The sequence below is a fragment of the Periplaneta americana genome, chromosome 8, assembly GCF_040183065.1.
Source record: "Periplaneta americana isolate PAMFEO1 chromosome 8, P.americana_PAMFEO1_priV1, whole genome shotgun sequence".
Taxonomy (NCBI): domain Eukaryota; kingdom Metazoa; phylum Arthropoda; class Insecta; order Blattodea; family Blattidae; genus Periplaneta; species Periplaneta americana.
Genome location: NC_091124.1, coordinates 85,938,468 through 85,952,416, shown reverse-complemented (window position 1 = coordinate 85,952,416; position 13,949 = coordinate 85,938,468). Strand labels below are relative to the sequence as shown.

At 36.4% G+C, this 13,949-nt stretch overlaps 1 protein-coding gene across 1 annotated transcript; it reads right to left on the bottom strand.

The window, feature by feature from the left end:
• Window positions 1–2,539: 2,539 nt before the first annotated feature.
• On the bottom strand, window positions 2,540–10,911 carry LOC138704848 (uncharacterized). The gene is made up of 2 exons (XM_069833160.1): window positions 10,358–10,911; window positions 2,540–3,844 (listed from the first exon to the last, which is right to left on the bottom strand). Exons 1-2 carry the CDS (start codon window positions 10,801–10,803, stop codon window positions 3,793–3,795), a joined length of 498 nt encoding a protein of 165 aa, XP_069689261.1. The 5' UTR covers window positions 10,804–10,911; the 3' UTR covers window positions 2,540–3,792.
• Window positions 10,912–13,949: the final 3,038 nt, after the last annotated feature.

The window sequence follows — 13,949 nt, the reverse complement described above, 5'->3', positions numbered from 1 at the left end:
TCCTAAAGTACCGGTATTAAGTAGTTACAATATGAAAATGAGATAAACTACACTTCGTAATAATAGGCTAGGCCTACATAAAGTAATTAACATAACTTTTCAATGTAGTTCTTTCTTTAGCATTCTTGACAGTGATATATAATAAGGCAAACCTTTCTTTGAAATCAACAATCGAAGGAGAAGAAGAAGAAGAAGAAGAAGAAGAAGAAGAAGAAGAAGAAGAAGAAGAAGAAGAAGAAGAAGAAGAAGAAGAAGAAGAAGAGAGTTCGACTTAAGTTACATTATATTTCTAAGGCAGAAATCTGGTAATATTAGAGCTTCCAAATTAGATTAAATTTCTTTCAGCTTTCCTTGAAAAGAATGTCTATTCTTTTGTCGGTGAAAGTAAAGATTTATGACTATCGAAAAATAGTATAAGATGAAAAAATGTTTGTTGGACGTCATGGAATTAAGAATCTGCAGCAATTCGTAAATAACAACTTCATATCTTGTAGAAAGACATGGCAACATACGCTGAGTTAAATTAGGGCAATCTACATATCAATAATTTCCTTTCCGATTTTAGTGATGTGATGTTTATTTCACAATAAAAGGTGTTTTGCGAAACACGTGTTAATACTGTAATACTGAATATGCAGTCACAGTTGTCACAAAATACAACACTGACCACAAACAAATTAATAAATTATAACGATATATATTTATAGTAAACCTACATAACAAAGCATGGCTTTATGTAAAATTAATCACTTGGTTTCAAATAAAATTAATTCATTTATACTGTAGTAGTAAATCCAGTAAGTGATTTATTATAGTAATATAAAAAAAGAAAAATTTCACTTATTTTCTATATATCAAGTGCAAATGAAATAAATTCAACCAAATAATGGTTATAGACTAAGAGCTAACAGTTGACAGGAGGATGACGTCAGAAGATAATTCTGTATGCATCTACAAGCTGTAAGCGTCCTGTAGCATGCACTGACACCGAGCCAAAACATTAACTCACCTCATACCCATACCTAAAACGCTACCATGTGTCAAAATGATGTGTTTTTATAGTCAAATTGTGTAAGTACCGGTATTATACTGGACTCACTTCACCGGCCCTGTGAAGACTGCAAAAGGAATGCATGAACTGTTACTCACTCCAAAGCTACTTGAAGCCATGTACCTATTTGCCAGCTTCCGAACTGATGTCTCATAAAAACATTAGAGAATAACTATACCTGTATTAACCCCTGCGGTAGCTGAATGGTCAGAAATTTAACCTGTTAACATCTCTTATCAGTTCCACTACATCCCCATTCCGAGCTTCCCCTGTGATGTTTTCCTCCGACAAGGGCCGGTGAAGTGAGTCTCACACAATAGCTATAGATATAGATACTGTGCCTGCGTCCAGACGAACTCAGTGTAATAATGTTAAGTCTTATGGTTATAAACCACAACTTCACGGAGCGCTTAGCGTATTAGTATTCTATACTGTGCTGAATTACATGCAGCATGGATTTAAAGACTAACATAACTGTTCCATACGTATCAAAGAGAGAGAAAGAGAGAGGGTGAAAATGATTTTATTAGTGGAATCGAACCAAGGACCTCTATTATCTTTCAGCTGTGGCTCATAAATATTCATAATATTATCATCATCTGGTACTAGGATAAGTAAGTGGTCTATTGACTATAATCCAACCACAATAATTTTTATATAACCATATCCTTTAAATACTGCTACAGTTTGCAAATGTTCTTTCAAAACACTATCAATTGTAGTAGTATAGTTTATTAAACAATTGAATACTTCTAGATTATCTGAAACTTCGGTTTCACCATGTCTCCTCAAAGAAAGTTCAAATTTACCACAGAATTTAATGACTTCGACAATATGAGAGTTCAGAATGACAAGGTTCTATTTAGTGTTTAGTAAATTTTACAGGAGAACATTTTAAAAGTTTGGTTGTTAATTAAATCAATGCAGATCAGAACCTTTTCAAACTAACTTTAGCACGAACAATAATTGAGATATTAACATATAATTTATATGGTAGATAGCTGTGAAGTAGCAGAATTCAATGCAATAAAAATCTCAATTTTGCTAAAAATGTCAGATAGAACCTTGTCATTCTGAGCCTACATGATACAATATATCTATTTTAATCAACGAGTTCGTTGTGTTTAGGAATAGAAATTCTGACTTCCGTCTAGTTATTGCCTAATATTACTTTTCCTTCATAAAACTAAACTCATTTCATTATCACGATGTTTAGAGAAACTAGGTTTTTCTTTCTCTCGGACAAATATTTCAGATCGTTATTAACTGCAATCTTCGTCCACCACTTATCATTACTGCCAAAAAGGACGCAAGGAAAGAAAGGAATTAACAAGGGGACAACTACAAATACAATCACACTTTCCATATACCAACACCAACACATTAAAATGTCTCCTATAGCTTCTGTTTTGTAATTAAACACTTGCGTAATGCTTAAATCAGGTCTTGGGGGACTTAACTTTTCAGCTACAATTCTATCTTCACAAGTTAAAGAGTTAGATTATAAATATTTTATTTCATTCATTTTTCACACTAATCACAATATTAAATTCAAATTACGCACTTCAATAATGTATACTAAAATAAAACTATTTTTGTATAATAATACCAACACAGTCGAGAACTAGGACAATACTGAGGATGGATCTTTACAATAGTCCTCTTTTCAAGGAAACATTAACAGCATCAACATTTGGAATGCTTTCACTTTAAATGCTTATTCTACGGACGTACGAGGTTTGTAACCGAGGGCTGATAAATGTGATTCTATACTATATTCTTAAGCCAGATTTCACAATTTAACAGTTCAAGTCACCTCCTCATAGATTAAAACCTGTGCATAATTTATTAGGAAATAAAAATAAATACAATGATATGTTTATGTAAGTCGTAATAGGGCACGTGACCATGTGCCCTTAAGGGCCGGCCACCACTAAAATACAGCCATGTTTATTGCTTACCTAATCACAGTTCGAGAATTACCATAGAAAATTAAAATTAAAATAAAATCTTATCTAAAAACTATCAAAAGTACCGCACTAATGGGCAAATACTGTATCAGTGTAACAAAATACTCGTATTCAGTCCAGTTGACAACACGGTCTAGTCGTTCTTCATAATTTAGTGGCTATCGTCCTCGCCTCTGCACCAAGCCAACAGAGAGGGATAGAATTTTAAGCAAAAAAACCCCTGCTGTCTCCAGTTTCCTTCGAATGTGGAATTAAATCTCAGACGCTTTCAATAATTCTTGTATGTACTGCACCATGAAACTAGTTTCTCAACTTTTTGTAACAGATGTTATCGCGATAGATGCTTCTGTTCGAGAAGAGTAAAACCATGTCGATTCAGAATCTTGCAGGTCAACAGAGCCATTACACTCAATGTAAAATGATTCCAGCGACATACAAAATGCACAAATAGAAAATCGGATATTAAACTAGCTGAGACCGATTGAGAAGGCCATGAATATTAAGTGCTTAGAATTATAATTAGCACATCGCACCGCATTTCTTTTTACAGAACTGATAAATCAATATTTCTATTGATGAAAAAAAAAGAAGGGGGGGGGGGGGAATGAACGGAAATCGAGCCTCTACTCTACATAATTCTGAAATCTAGATAATGCAAATAATGGACAAAATGTTCACAGTTTATTTGAACGCAAGTACTGAGACTGCTAATGACAGAGGAGCCATCTGGTGAGTTTCCATTAAACGGACACGTAGATTGCAGATTCATCTTCACAGGCGTCTAAGAAAAGGCATCAGCAGGTTGGCGAGTCGCAGTCTTGGCCTGCAAAAAAAGAGAACACGCTATTATCCCAATAACTACTGTACACAGCAGGTCATCTATCATATGCCTAATGTTGCATTCAGACATTACAGTATCTAGAAGAGGATTGAAAAGAAATGATAAAATAAATAAAATGTAATACATATGGTACGATGTACATTTATATTTTGAAATGTTTCCAGTTCTAGAGAACAGCTCTTGGCATTGGATGCAACAGATAATTTCCTATTTTTTTACCTTCCCTAATGATGGAGCCGATTAATAGTTCTTAAACGCATTATGTTTATGTGTCTATGACGCTACTCAAAACCCAAAAATCTTGCACCACGATAAATACTTTGAAAGTATCAAGTCATCCTTAAAATAAATCTATTGAAAATTAAATAGGTCTATCCTCAAAAAAACAATACTTTCACCAGCATTTTATAAACGTGTGCATAAAAATAAACCTATTAAGTGATGCGCTTTACAAGCTAGATTACACTTCAGATTCAACCAATTTGCTACTTAAGAGGCACATTTAAAAATATAATTCTGATATCGTCACATCGTCATGTTAAAATTCAATAACTGTGTTCAATTATGGAAATAAAAATGTGACAGTAGAATCATAAGATCCCTGTAATTGTGTGAAATATTGTGTTTTCGGCTGAGTGTTATTGGGATAGACACATTATGAGTATTTAGATTTTTAACGATTTGGTTCTTATTTAGAAGGATTGCGAATATGATTGAGGGTAATATAAATTTAATACAATTTATGGTTTGTATTATTCATTATTATTTTTCATTTATTTCTTTGTTAAATATATAAGGTTATTCAAAATAAGTTCCCATTTAGAAATGGTAATGTGTTCGTCAAATTTTTAGATTCCACAAAAAAAAACACCAATTTGTTTGTAAAGAAATAGGATTTTATTAAAACACGAAAAAATTAAATATGACCACCACAATGTTGTTCAATAAGAAAGTCTTTCTTTTATGCTATAAACGGCATTAGTAAGCACATTCCTAGGGATGTTTTCAATGACATCCGATATTGACTGTTTCAGTTCCTCACGTGTAGTAGGTCTACTAAGAAATACCTTTTCATTTAGATAACCCCATAACCAGCAGTCAGCTGGATTTATGTCTGGTGACCTAGAAGGCCAACTGTTCGGAAAATGTCTACTAATTACACGATCAGCAACTGCAACCAAATGTGTTACGCAATAGTGTTTTTACGTTATTGTGTATGTGAGGTGGAGCGCCGTCTTTCATGAAGACAGTGTTTTCGATTTCATGATTCTGTAACGCTGGTATTGCAAAGTCTTGCAACATTTGAACATATCGCTGTCCGGTTACCGTCACTGTTTTTGTTTGTTCATTTTTAATTTCTTCCTAAAAATACTGTCCTAATTATGAAATGTGGCGTGAAACCACACCAGACAGTAACCTTGATAATCCTTGCTGTATAATTATTGTGTTCGTATTATCTTTTGCCCATATCTTGTTAACACCTCCGTTCAATTCAATGCATATTGTCCATTGCATTCATAATAGCACTGAAGGAGACCAATTCGAACTCGTAAAGGAACACCATTGTAAAAATTATTAAAATAAAATTATTCTCTTATAACTGACATCTGTATTCTGAACAAAAATATTATTGTTTATAAAGCGTGACACAGTTACCATAGCAACGAAACACGTATCGATAAAAAAAAAAAAATCTTCTAAACAGTAATGATACCTATATGAAACTAAACTGCTGATATTTACAGAAGATACAGCTGTTTCAAAATGGGAACTTACTTTTGATTAACTTTATACAGGTATTTACAATTTATTATTCTTTCATCTGAATTATCGGTTGCTAAGTAAGTGACAACAGAATAGTGTGACGCAACTCAATACAGTTGCTTAGCAACTGACGTCAGATGTTGAAATTTCGTAACAGAGACTATACTATTATTCTCGAGCATAAATCTTTGACGTTAAAAGAATGAGCACGTTTACATTATTTTTTCTTAAAATTATCATTTTCGAGATTTCCTACTACAAATTCAAGACGATTCTAAAGTGCATACTGTATACGCGCTAACAGCAAAACATCATACAGTAGAATACCGATCAACCGAAACATCGGTTAACCGAAAGCGTTCCATTCGGCAAATTTGAATTTGCACGCGCGCCATGTAGAAGTTTCGCTAGCGCTGTTTGCGAGATTTAGCGGCAAAAAATAAAAACGAGTCTCAGCTCTGAAACAAAAAAAAAAGTTTGAACTTCTTTTCCTAAACTGTAGGCCTAGGCTACTTTAATGGCCGTTTTGAACTTGTCAAACTAGCCTAGCCAGTTTTCTGTGTTATTTGTAAGAGTGTGATACAAAATATATCCTGTATGTACAGTTTCGTGTTTAATATCAGTGTTTCTTTGTTTCATACTGCTTCTATGACATCGGTACAATTTGTTTTCGTAAATGATCGGTTATCCAAAAAATCAATTATCCGAACATCCCTCGTCCCCATTTGTTTCGGATAATCGATGCTCTACTGTAGTTAAATTTAGATATCTGTTCTATATGGACGGATAGTAATTTTCTTGTTCCCTACCAGTAATGATTTATGTTCGGAGGAAAATTAACATTTTCACTGTAGTTTATATAATTGTCATAGGTAATAATATCACAACGAAGGAAATGAAAATCTAGCGTTTAATATGATTTTTTCGCGAATATAAAAATAAATAATAGTATAAAATCAATAGTGATTATTATTATTATCATTATTATTATTATTATTATTATTATTATTATTATTATTATTATTATTATTATTATTATTATTATACATAAAATATGTTATTTACTTACATGGGCGTACTGGAATCGGTTCCCAAATCTGTGAATCGGTTCCCACTTCGTCACAGATCTATACCCGAGTTGGTTCCAGGTTGATTTTATTTGTGTACTGCAATTGATTCCCCCGCTAGACCAAGCCAGAAAACATGCCCCTTCGCTTTTATACAGTCTTAGGACTGTCTACAGTAGTAGGTAGGTTAAAATTGTTTTGTGCTTGCTGCGTCGAATAACTTCATAATTTTATTTCTCTACTGGTAAAAATTTGTAACAAAAGTGTCCTGTAGTTCCACTGCCACTACTCTGCTAATCACTGAAACTTATGATCGGTACTTATAGTTTAACGTATATGGAACGACGACTGTCCTGCACTTCTACTGCCATTGCCACTGTAATCTGTATGTGTGTTTTTTGTGTGGTGTGTGTGTGTGTGTGTGCGTGCGCGCGGGCGTGCGTGCGTGCGATCACCTGTCGACGGATGTATACCTTTATAATACTAAATAATGATATGAAGAACTACGTTTGGATGCAATCATCTATGGACCTTTGCTATGCTGCATATCTATACGTAGAACTACATATGGATGGTGTAAGAACTGAAACAAGGAGAACAAGAAGAATATAGACAGGCGGAATACAATAAGAACAAGGGAATTACAATGAGGAGGAGAAAGATAATACATGAAGAACAAGGGGAATACAAGGAGAATATGAGAAATAGGAGAAAAAGTAAAATACAAGAACAAGGGTAATACAAGGAGAACAAGGGAAAGACAATGAGAGCAAAGGAAAAACAGGAGAGCGAGGAGAAAGCAAGGACAAAGGGAATACGAGAACAAGGGAAAGTGAAGGAGAAGTAGGGGAATATAAGTGAAATACAAGGAGAATGAGGGGAAGACAAGCCAAAGAAGGGAGATACATGGAAAATAAGGGGAATATAAGACAAAAGAAGAAGACAAGGAGAACAAAGGAAAGACAACGAAAACAAAGGAAAAACTAGGAGAACAAGAACAACAGAAGGAGAATATGGGAATTGCAAGAAGAACAAGCGGGATACATGGAAAACAAAAGGAAGACAAGGATAATAAGGAAAATACAAGGAGAAGAGGTGGAATATAAAGACACAAGAGAAATACAAGAAGAACAATGGAAATACAAGGAGAACAAGGGGAATATGCCTCTAAGGACACGAGGAATACAAGGAGAATATAGGAAATGCAAGACGAGAGAAATACTAAGAGAATAAGGGGAATACAAGAAGGATAAGAGGAATACAAAGCGAGAAAGTGAAATACAAACAGAACGAGGAGAAAATAAGCATAACAAAGGGTATACAAGGATAAAGAAAAGTTAACGAGAACATGAGGAACACAAGGAGAATAAGTGTAATATAAGAGAACAAGGGAATACATGGAAAACATGGAGAATACAAGGTCAAAATGGGAAAACAAGGAGAACAAAAGGAAGATTAGAAGAACAGAAGTAGAACTAGGGGACTGTAAGGAGAACAAGCGGAATACATGGAGAACAAAGGAAAGACAAGGAGAACAAGGAGAGCAGAAAAATATGGAGGATGTGAGAACCAATGGGAATACTAGGAGAACAAGAGAAATACAATAACAAAAAGGAGAAGACAAAGAGAACAAGGCGAAGACAAGAAGAACAAGGGGGAAAAGGAGAATACAAAGAGAATCATGTGAATGAAAGGAGAACGAGAAGACAAGGAAAACAAGACAGAGTAAACAAGATACTATAAAAAAAAGAATGGGAATGGGAAGACAAGGAAAACAAACGGAAAAGGAAAACAAGAAGAATACAAGGAGAACATAAAGGAGAACGGGAGGATAAAGAGAACAAGGAGAAGACATGGAAATCAAAGAAAAGGGGGAAATGGAGGAGAACAAGAGAATATAAGGAGAAGATGTGGAATAAAAGGAGAACGAGAGACAGATAAGAGAATTTAAGGGACTACGTGGAAAACAAGAGGAATACAATGAGAACGATGGTAAGAGAGAGAGAACAAAGGGAGGACAAAGAGAACAAGGAGAGAGAAGGAGAACGAGGAAAATACAATAAAAACATGAGAATACAAGGAGAACGAGAGGAGGGCAATGTGAACAACAAAAAACAAGAATAACAATGGAAATAGAAAGAGAAAAGAAAGAGAAGACAAGGAGAACGAGAGGAAGAGAATGAGAACAATGGAAATATAAGGAGACAAGGGGAATAAAAAGAGAATACGGAGAAGACAAAGAAAATGGGTAAAAACAAGGGCAGCATGCGGAAAACAAGGTGAACAATGAGAATACAAGGAAAGCAAGGGGAATACAAGGTGAATAAAGGATACATGAAGAAACAGGGGGGGGGGGGGAAGGAAGAGGATGTTGCATTTTTACGTGACTGTCAATTCCCACATTTCCCCCACCCAATACGTAGTGAGGATAAAGACGTAGTTTTACGTCAAAATTCATTATTCCTGGACACGAATTAACCCTCTTACTTCGGCTCCAGTGATAAATATGATACCACTCGAATATTGAATACGATTTACTCGTCATATACGTCACGTTTAATACACGTATTATGAGAGCCACTTTCAGGCTAATGAGCCATTGTTTTTTATTTTTCTTATTAGATGGCGGCGAGTGACTGAGGAGCAGGAGACTTAGGCCCATATTCATAGGCATTCTTAGCGCGGGCTTCCGGTGGATGGTCAGCGAACTAACGTGTTTCGTATTCATAAACCAGTGTTAGCGATATGATGAGATATGAATCGTATACAGGTAATCACTCGATAGTCGGGGCTAGTTTAGCACGCTCGTAGTACGGGCTAGCGAAATGTCTATGCATAGCATCCTAAGACTCTTGTGGCAAAAGACACAGTAATCTCAGTCTTTCAGATGTCATTGTTCGCAACAGGTCGCCATCACCATTTAGGGAATGAACGAGTTAAGATCCTGCATATTATAATAGCAATAATATGTTAACCTGATAGAACACACAGTTTTTGTGAAGATAAATATGAAACGTTTACATTTTAACAATGATGATGATTATGATGATGATGATGATGATAATAATAATAATAATAATAATAATAATAATAATAATAATAATAATAATAATAATAATAATTTACTTTCAAGAATTGTCTCCTTTAGCTGTTTCGACCTCTCTTCTGTTCACAAATTTACATTCAGCATTCGCAGATAAAGGAACCTATTGGTCGTGTGGTCAACAGACGCAGCATAAGAATAAAGAACACGTACTCAGCCCGTAAATTAAAAAAAAAACAATTGTCAATTTCTTGTGTCAAATCGAACCCGGGACCGCTGGTTTTGTGGCCAAATTGTTATCAGTTGAGCCACAGACATGTTTACATACGAGTACTTCTCATGCCAAGAGTTATAACAGCCCGCTAAGACGTGCTGCTTCGATATTTTGTGGAAGCCAGTTCGAATCCTTGTGAGAACATGGATGTTAATCTACTGTCAGTGGGAACTTCTGTGTTGTTTAATTTACATGGATCCTCGGCGTAGTGTTGACCCCATGTCACGACAGCCCTATCGTGTGTTCATCTGAGCGGATCGATAACAGTATAAAATTTGAACTTAATAAGAGGCCAAGATTGTTAATTATTTCCTAATGGAAATGTTCTACCTACAACAACAACTTACTTGTTCTTTTTATGTGGCTTCTGGCTTTCTTCTTGCGCCGGTTTCTCCTCTGCTGGCGTCGAAGAGCTGGCAGCTGCAGGGGCCAAGGACGTTGACGTTGGATCTTCAGATGTTATGTCGCTTGTAGAATCTGTCTCTGTCGGTGACTCTGATTCTGTTGTAGCATTGGGAGCTGCAGTTGTGGTCGAAATTCCTCCCAGGATCTCGAGAAGCTGCTGTTGCAACGCAGACTCGTCTGACACACTTGCCAGAGCCACCAGGGCCTCTAAGGGAGCGTGTACTATTACTATTCCATTAACATGGACTCGAATATTTTCTGAACCATTTTGTCTTTGATCATAAACAATCTCTTCGCCAACTACAGGCGCGCTAACACAGGTACCGATGAAAGAGAGAAGCAGTACCACGACAAGCGTTAAAACTGGATGCGTTCTGTCAACGGTCATCTTTGTGTGGTGGTGGAATCTTTGTGCTCTGCTGCTCGAGTGAAGACTGAAGAGCCAGTTCAAGTCTAGTTCGTAACGCGGAAGAGGTGATCAAATAGGCAGTGATACATGGTTGCCAGATGAACCATGGTTTCTTGTCCGCTTGATGAATTTAGTACTTTTTCTGAGATATTGAAAAAAGAACACAGTAACTAGACGTATTTATAAAAAAAATCCAGCTCACGGTTGACCCTTTCCACGAGGACAACGTCCTCCAGTAACACAAAGAAGTCAATAACGAAGGTGTACTCACGCCTGTACTTACGACTGCGACCCCACATTACAGTGATTTCCTGATGCTGTACCCTGTTAGGGCAAAAGGACATAAACGTTCGTTGACCCAGGTCAGAGGAAAATTATTTCACGTTCTAAGCATTTTATAGGATTCAAGACAGAGAGAAAATCTTAACAATTGACAGTTATCCAATGATTAACAGTGACAGATGTTACATTTTCCTTAAGAATGCTAAGTACGTCAGGCGGCTAGAGAATCGGTTTTTCACGCCAAACACGCGGGTTCAAATCTTGGCGAGTCCAAGTACAGTTTGGCGTGCACAACGACGGTGTTCAAAGCAGATTTTTGAGAGGCTCTGTCGTTTCATCTGACAGCATGCCATCGTTATTTCTTTAATCAATATAGCAGCAGCCGCTTAGATCCATCCCGCATGTAAACTACAATGAACGTCTGTGCGGCAAGTTTACCGAGTTTACTCTGTGCTAGCGCGTCTGCCTCCAGACTAGCCGGCACGGGTTCGATTCCCGGCGGGGACTCGAAGTGGTGATGCATAACTTCTAAGATTATGCACCAATATGCATGGGTTAAATCCCAAATATCTCTTCGCACTGCATATGAAGAGAAGGCATATGTCACTGTTGATAACGATTCGTCCGTCGGACGAGGACATTAAGCCTATGATGGCCTCCTCTTGTGCTAATCGACAGGAGTAGGCTACATACCGGCACCGGGTTTCCTCTTCTCCCTTCCTCATCTTCACCATCATCCTCACCAATTACCTACATTACACTTATACGAATACTTACACATACACTTGAAAATGTGTCGCAGTCCTGCCATCTATCCGCAATATGCGGAATCCTAATCACGCAAGTTAAGTGGCTAGACAATGGATATACACACGTCTGTGCGGCAAATTTATCTACAGTTTCGGTTGGTTAGGCTTACTTCTAGAGATAAGAGCTTGATTCAAGAAGGAACGCCTATTTTTTTTTTCCTGGAGCTCGAGTTAGTATCTCTGATGAATAATATAAGTAGAATTTGTGTAAAAAAGAAAATTAAGAACTTATCAACTTCAGTATAGTACATTACGGAAGCAAGAAGAAAATGTAAAAATACTGCAGGTATTCAGAATGAGTGAAGATAAATTTAAAGAAATGTTACAACCACAAACCACAGACTGAGACCTCAGATGTTGGACGTCTGATAAAGAGGTTATACACGGAACAGGCTATGGTCTAATCCTAATCCTTTACTATTATTATTATTATTATTATTATTATTATTATTATTATTATTATTATTATTATTACTTACTTGCTTACTTACTTACTTACTTACTTACCTACTTACTTACTGGCTTTTAAGGAACTCGGAGGTTCATTGCCGCCCTCACATAAGCCCGCCATTGGTCCCTATCCTGAGCAAGATTAATCCAGTCTCTACCATCATATTCTACCTCCTTCAAATCCATTTTAATATTATCTTCCCATCTACGTCTCGGCCTCCCCAAAGGTCTTTTCCCCTCTGGCCTCCCAACTAACACTCTATATGCATTTCTGGATTCGCCCATACGTGCTACATGCCCTGCCCATCTCAAACGTCTGGATTTAATGTTCCTAATTATGTCAGGTGAAGGATACAATGCGTGCAGCTCTGCGTTGTGTAACTTTCTCCATTCTCCTGTAACTTCATTCCTCTTAGCCCTAAATATTTTCCTAAGAACCTTATTCTCAAAAACCCTCAATCTCTGTTCCTCTCTCAAAGTGAGAGTCCAAGTTTCACAACCATACAGAATAACCGATAATATAACTGTTTTATAAATTCTAACTTTCAGATTTTTCGACAGCAGACTAGATGACAAAAGCTCCTCAACCGAGTAATAACAGGCATTTCCCATATTTATTCTGCGTTTAATTTCCTCCCGAGTGTCATTTATATTTTTGTTACTGTTGCTCCAAGATATTTGAATTTTTCCACCTCTTCGAAGGATAAATCTCCAACTTTTATAGTTCCATTTCCATTGCCATTATTATTATTATTATTATTATTATTATTATTATTATTATTATTATTATTAACATACGTTTACAGAAAAGGATATACTAAGATTCTTGGCAGGCTATTTGTTAAGACGACATAAAAACAATTGAATAGGCCTATTATGTCTAAGTTTGTAGTATAGTCGGAGGCACCGATTTTGGCAGATGACCTCAATGACATTTCCAGTAGGCGAGCCAATGTCTTGTTTTGTGAGAACTGCAAGAATGAATTGCGATAAGGCTGTCTGTTGTTGTTTATATGTTCACACTTGCCTCTCGTATCCTTATTATTAAATAATAAACACACCACAGTACAGTCCGATTCATTGGAGTGCCGTAAATGACTTTCGTTCGCCTCCTGCATTTTCTAAATTAAGAGAAAAAAAAGCATTGCATAACCAGAACCAAGAAATTATTGCAAATGTTCATTACTTCATGAAGCGACAGGCGAAAAATAGATACGAGTTGTGTCGAATTGTCTTCATTAATAACAAACATTCATCAAGTACGAGAATAAGTTGCGGAAGCGACAGGAATCGACACGTTGGATAAATAACCGAAAGAATAGGTATGCTATAGGTATACGTAATTCGATAATCTACGAGATTCGATCCGATACTGTGGATTGAGTCTCGGCGTAGCTCAGTGGTTAGATATATATTATTTTAATGTACCGAAGTACATATGATATTTCCATGCAGATACTTTGCGTCATCATACGATGAAAGAGTAATGGAACGGAGAAAAATTCTCTCCGGCGCCGGGATTTGAACCCGGGTTTTGAGCTCTACGTGCTGATGCTTTATCCACTAAGCCACACCGGATACCCA

Excerpts from the sequence above, each read along its gene's own strand:
- LOC138704848 (XM_069833160.1), bottom strand. The coding sequence starts at position 10,803 with ATGACCGTTGACAGAACGCATCCAGTTTTAACGCTTGTCGTGGTACTG. Across the intron at positions 3,845-10,357 it reads AAGCCACATAAAAAGAACAA|GCCAAGACTGCGACTCGCCA; the intron begins GTAAGTTGTTGT and ends CTTTTTTTGCAG.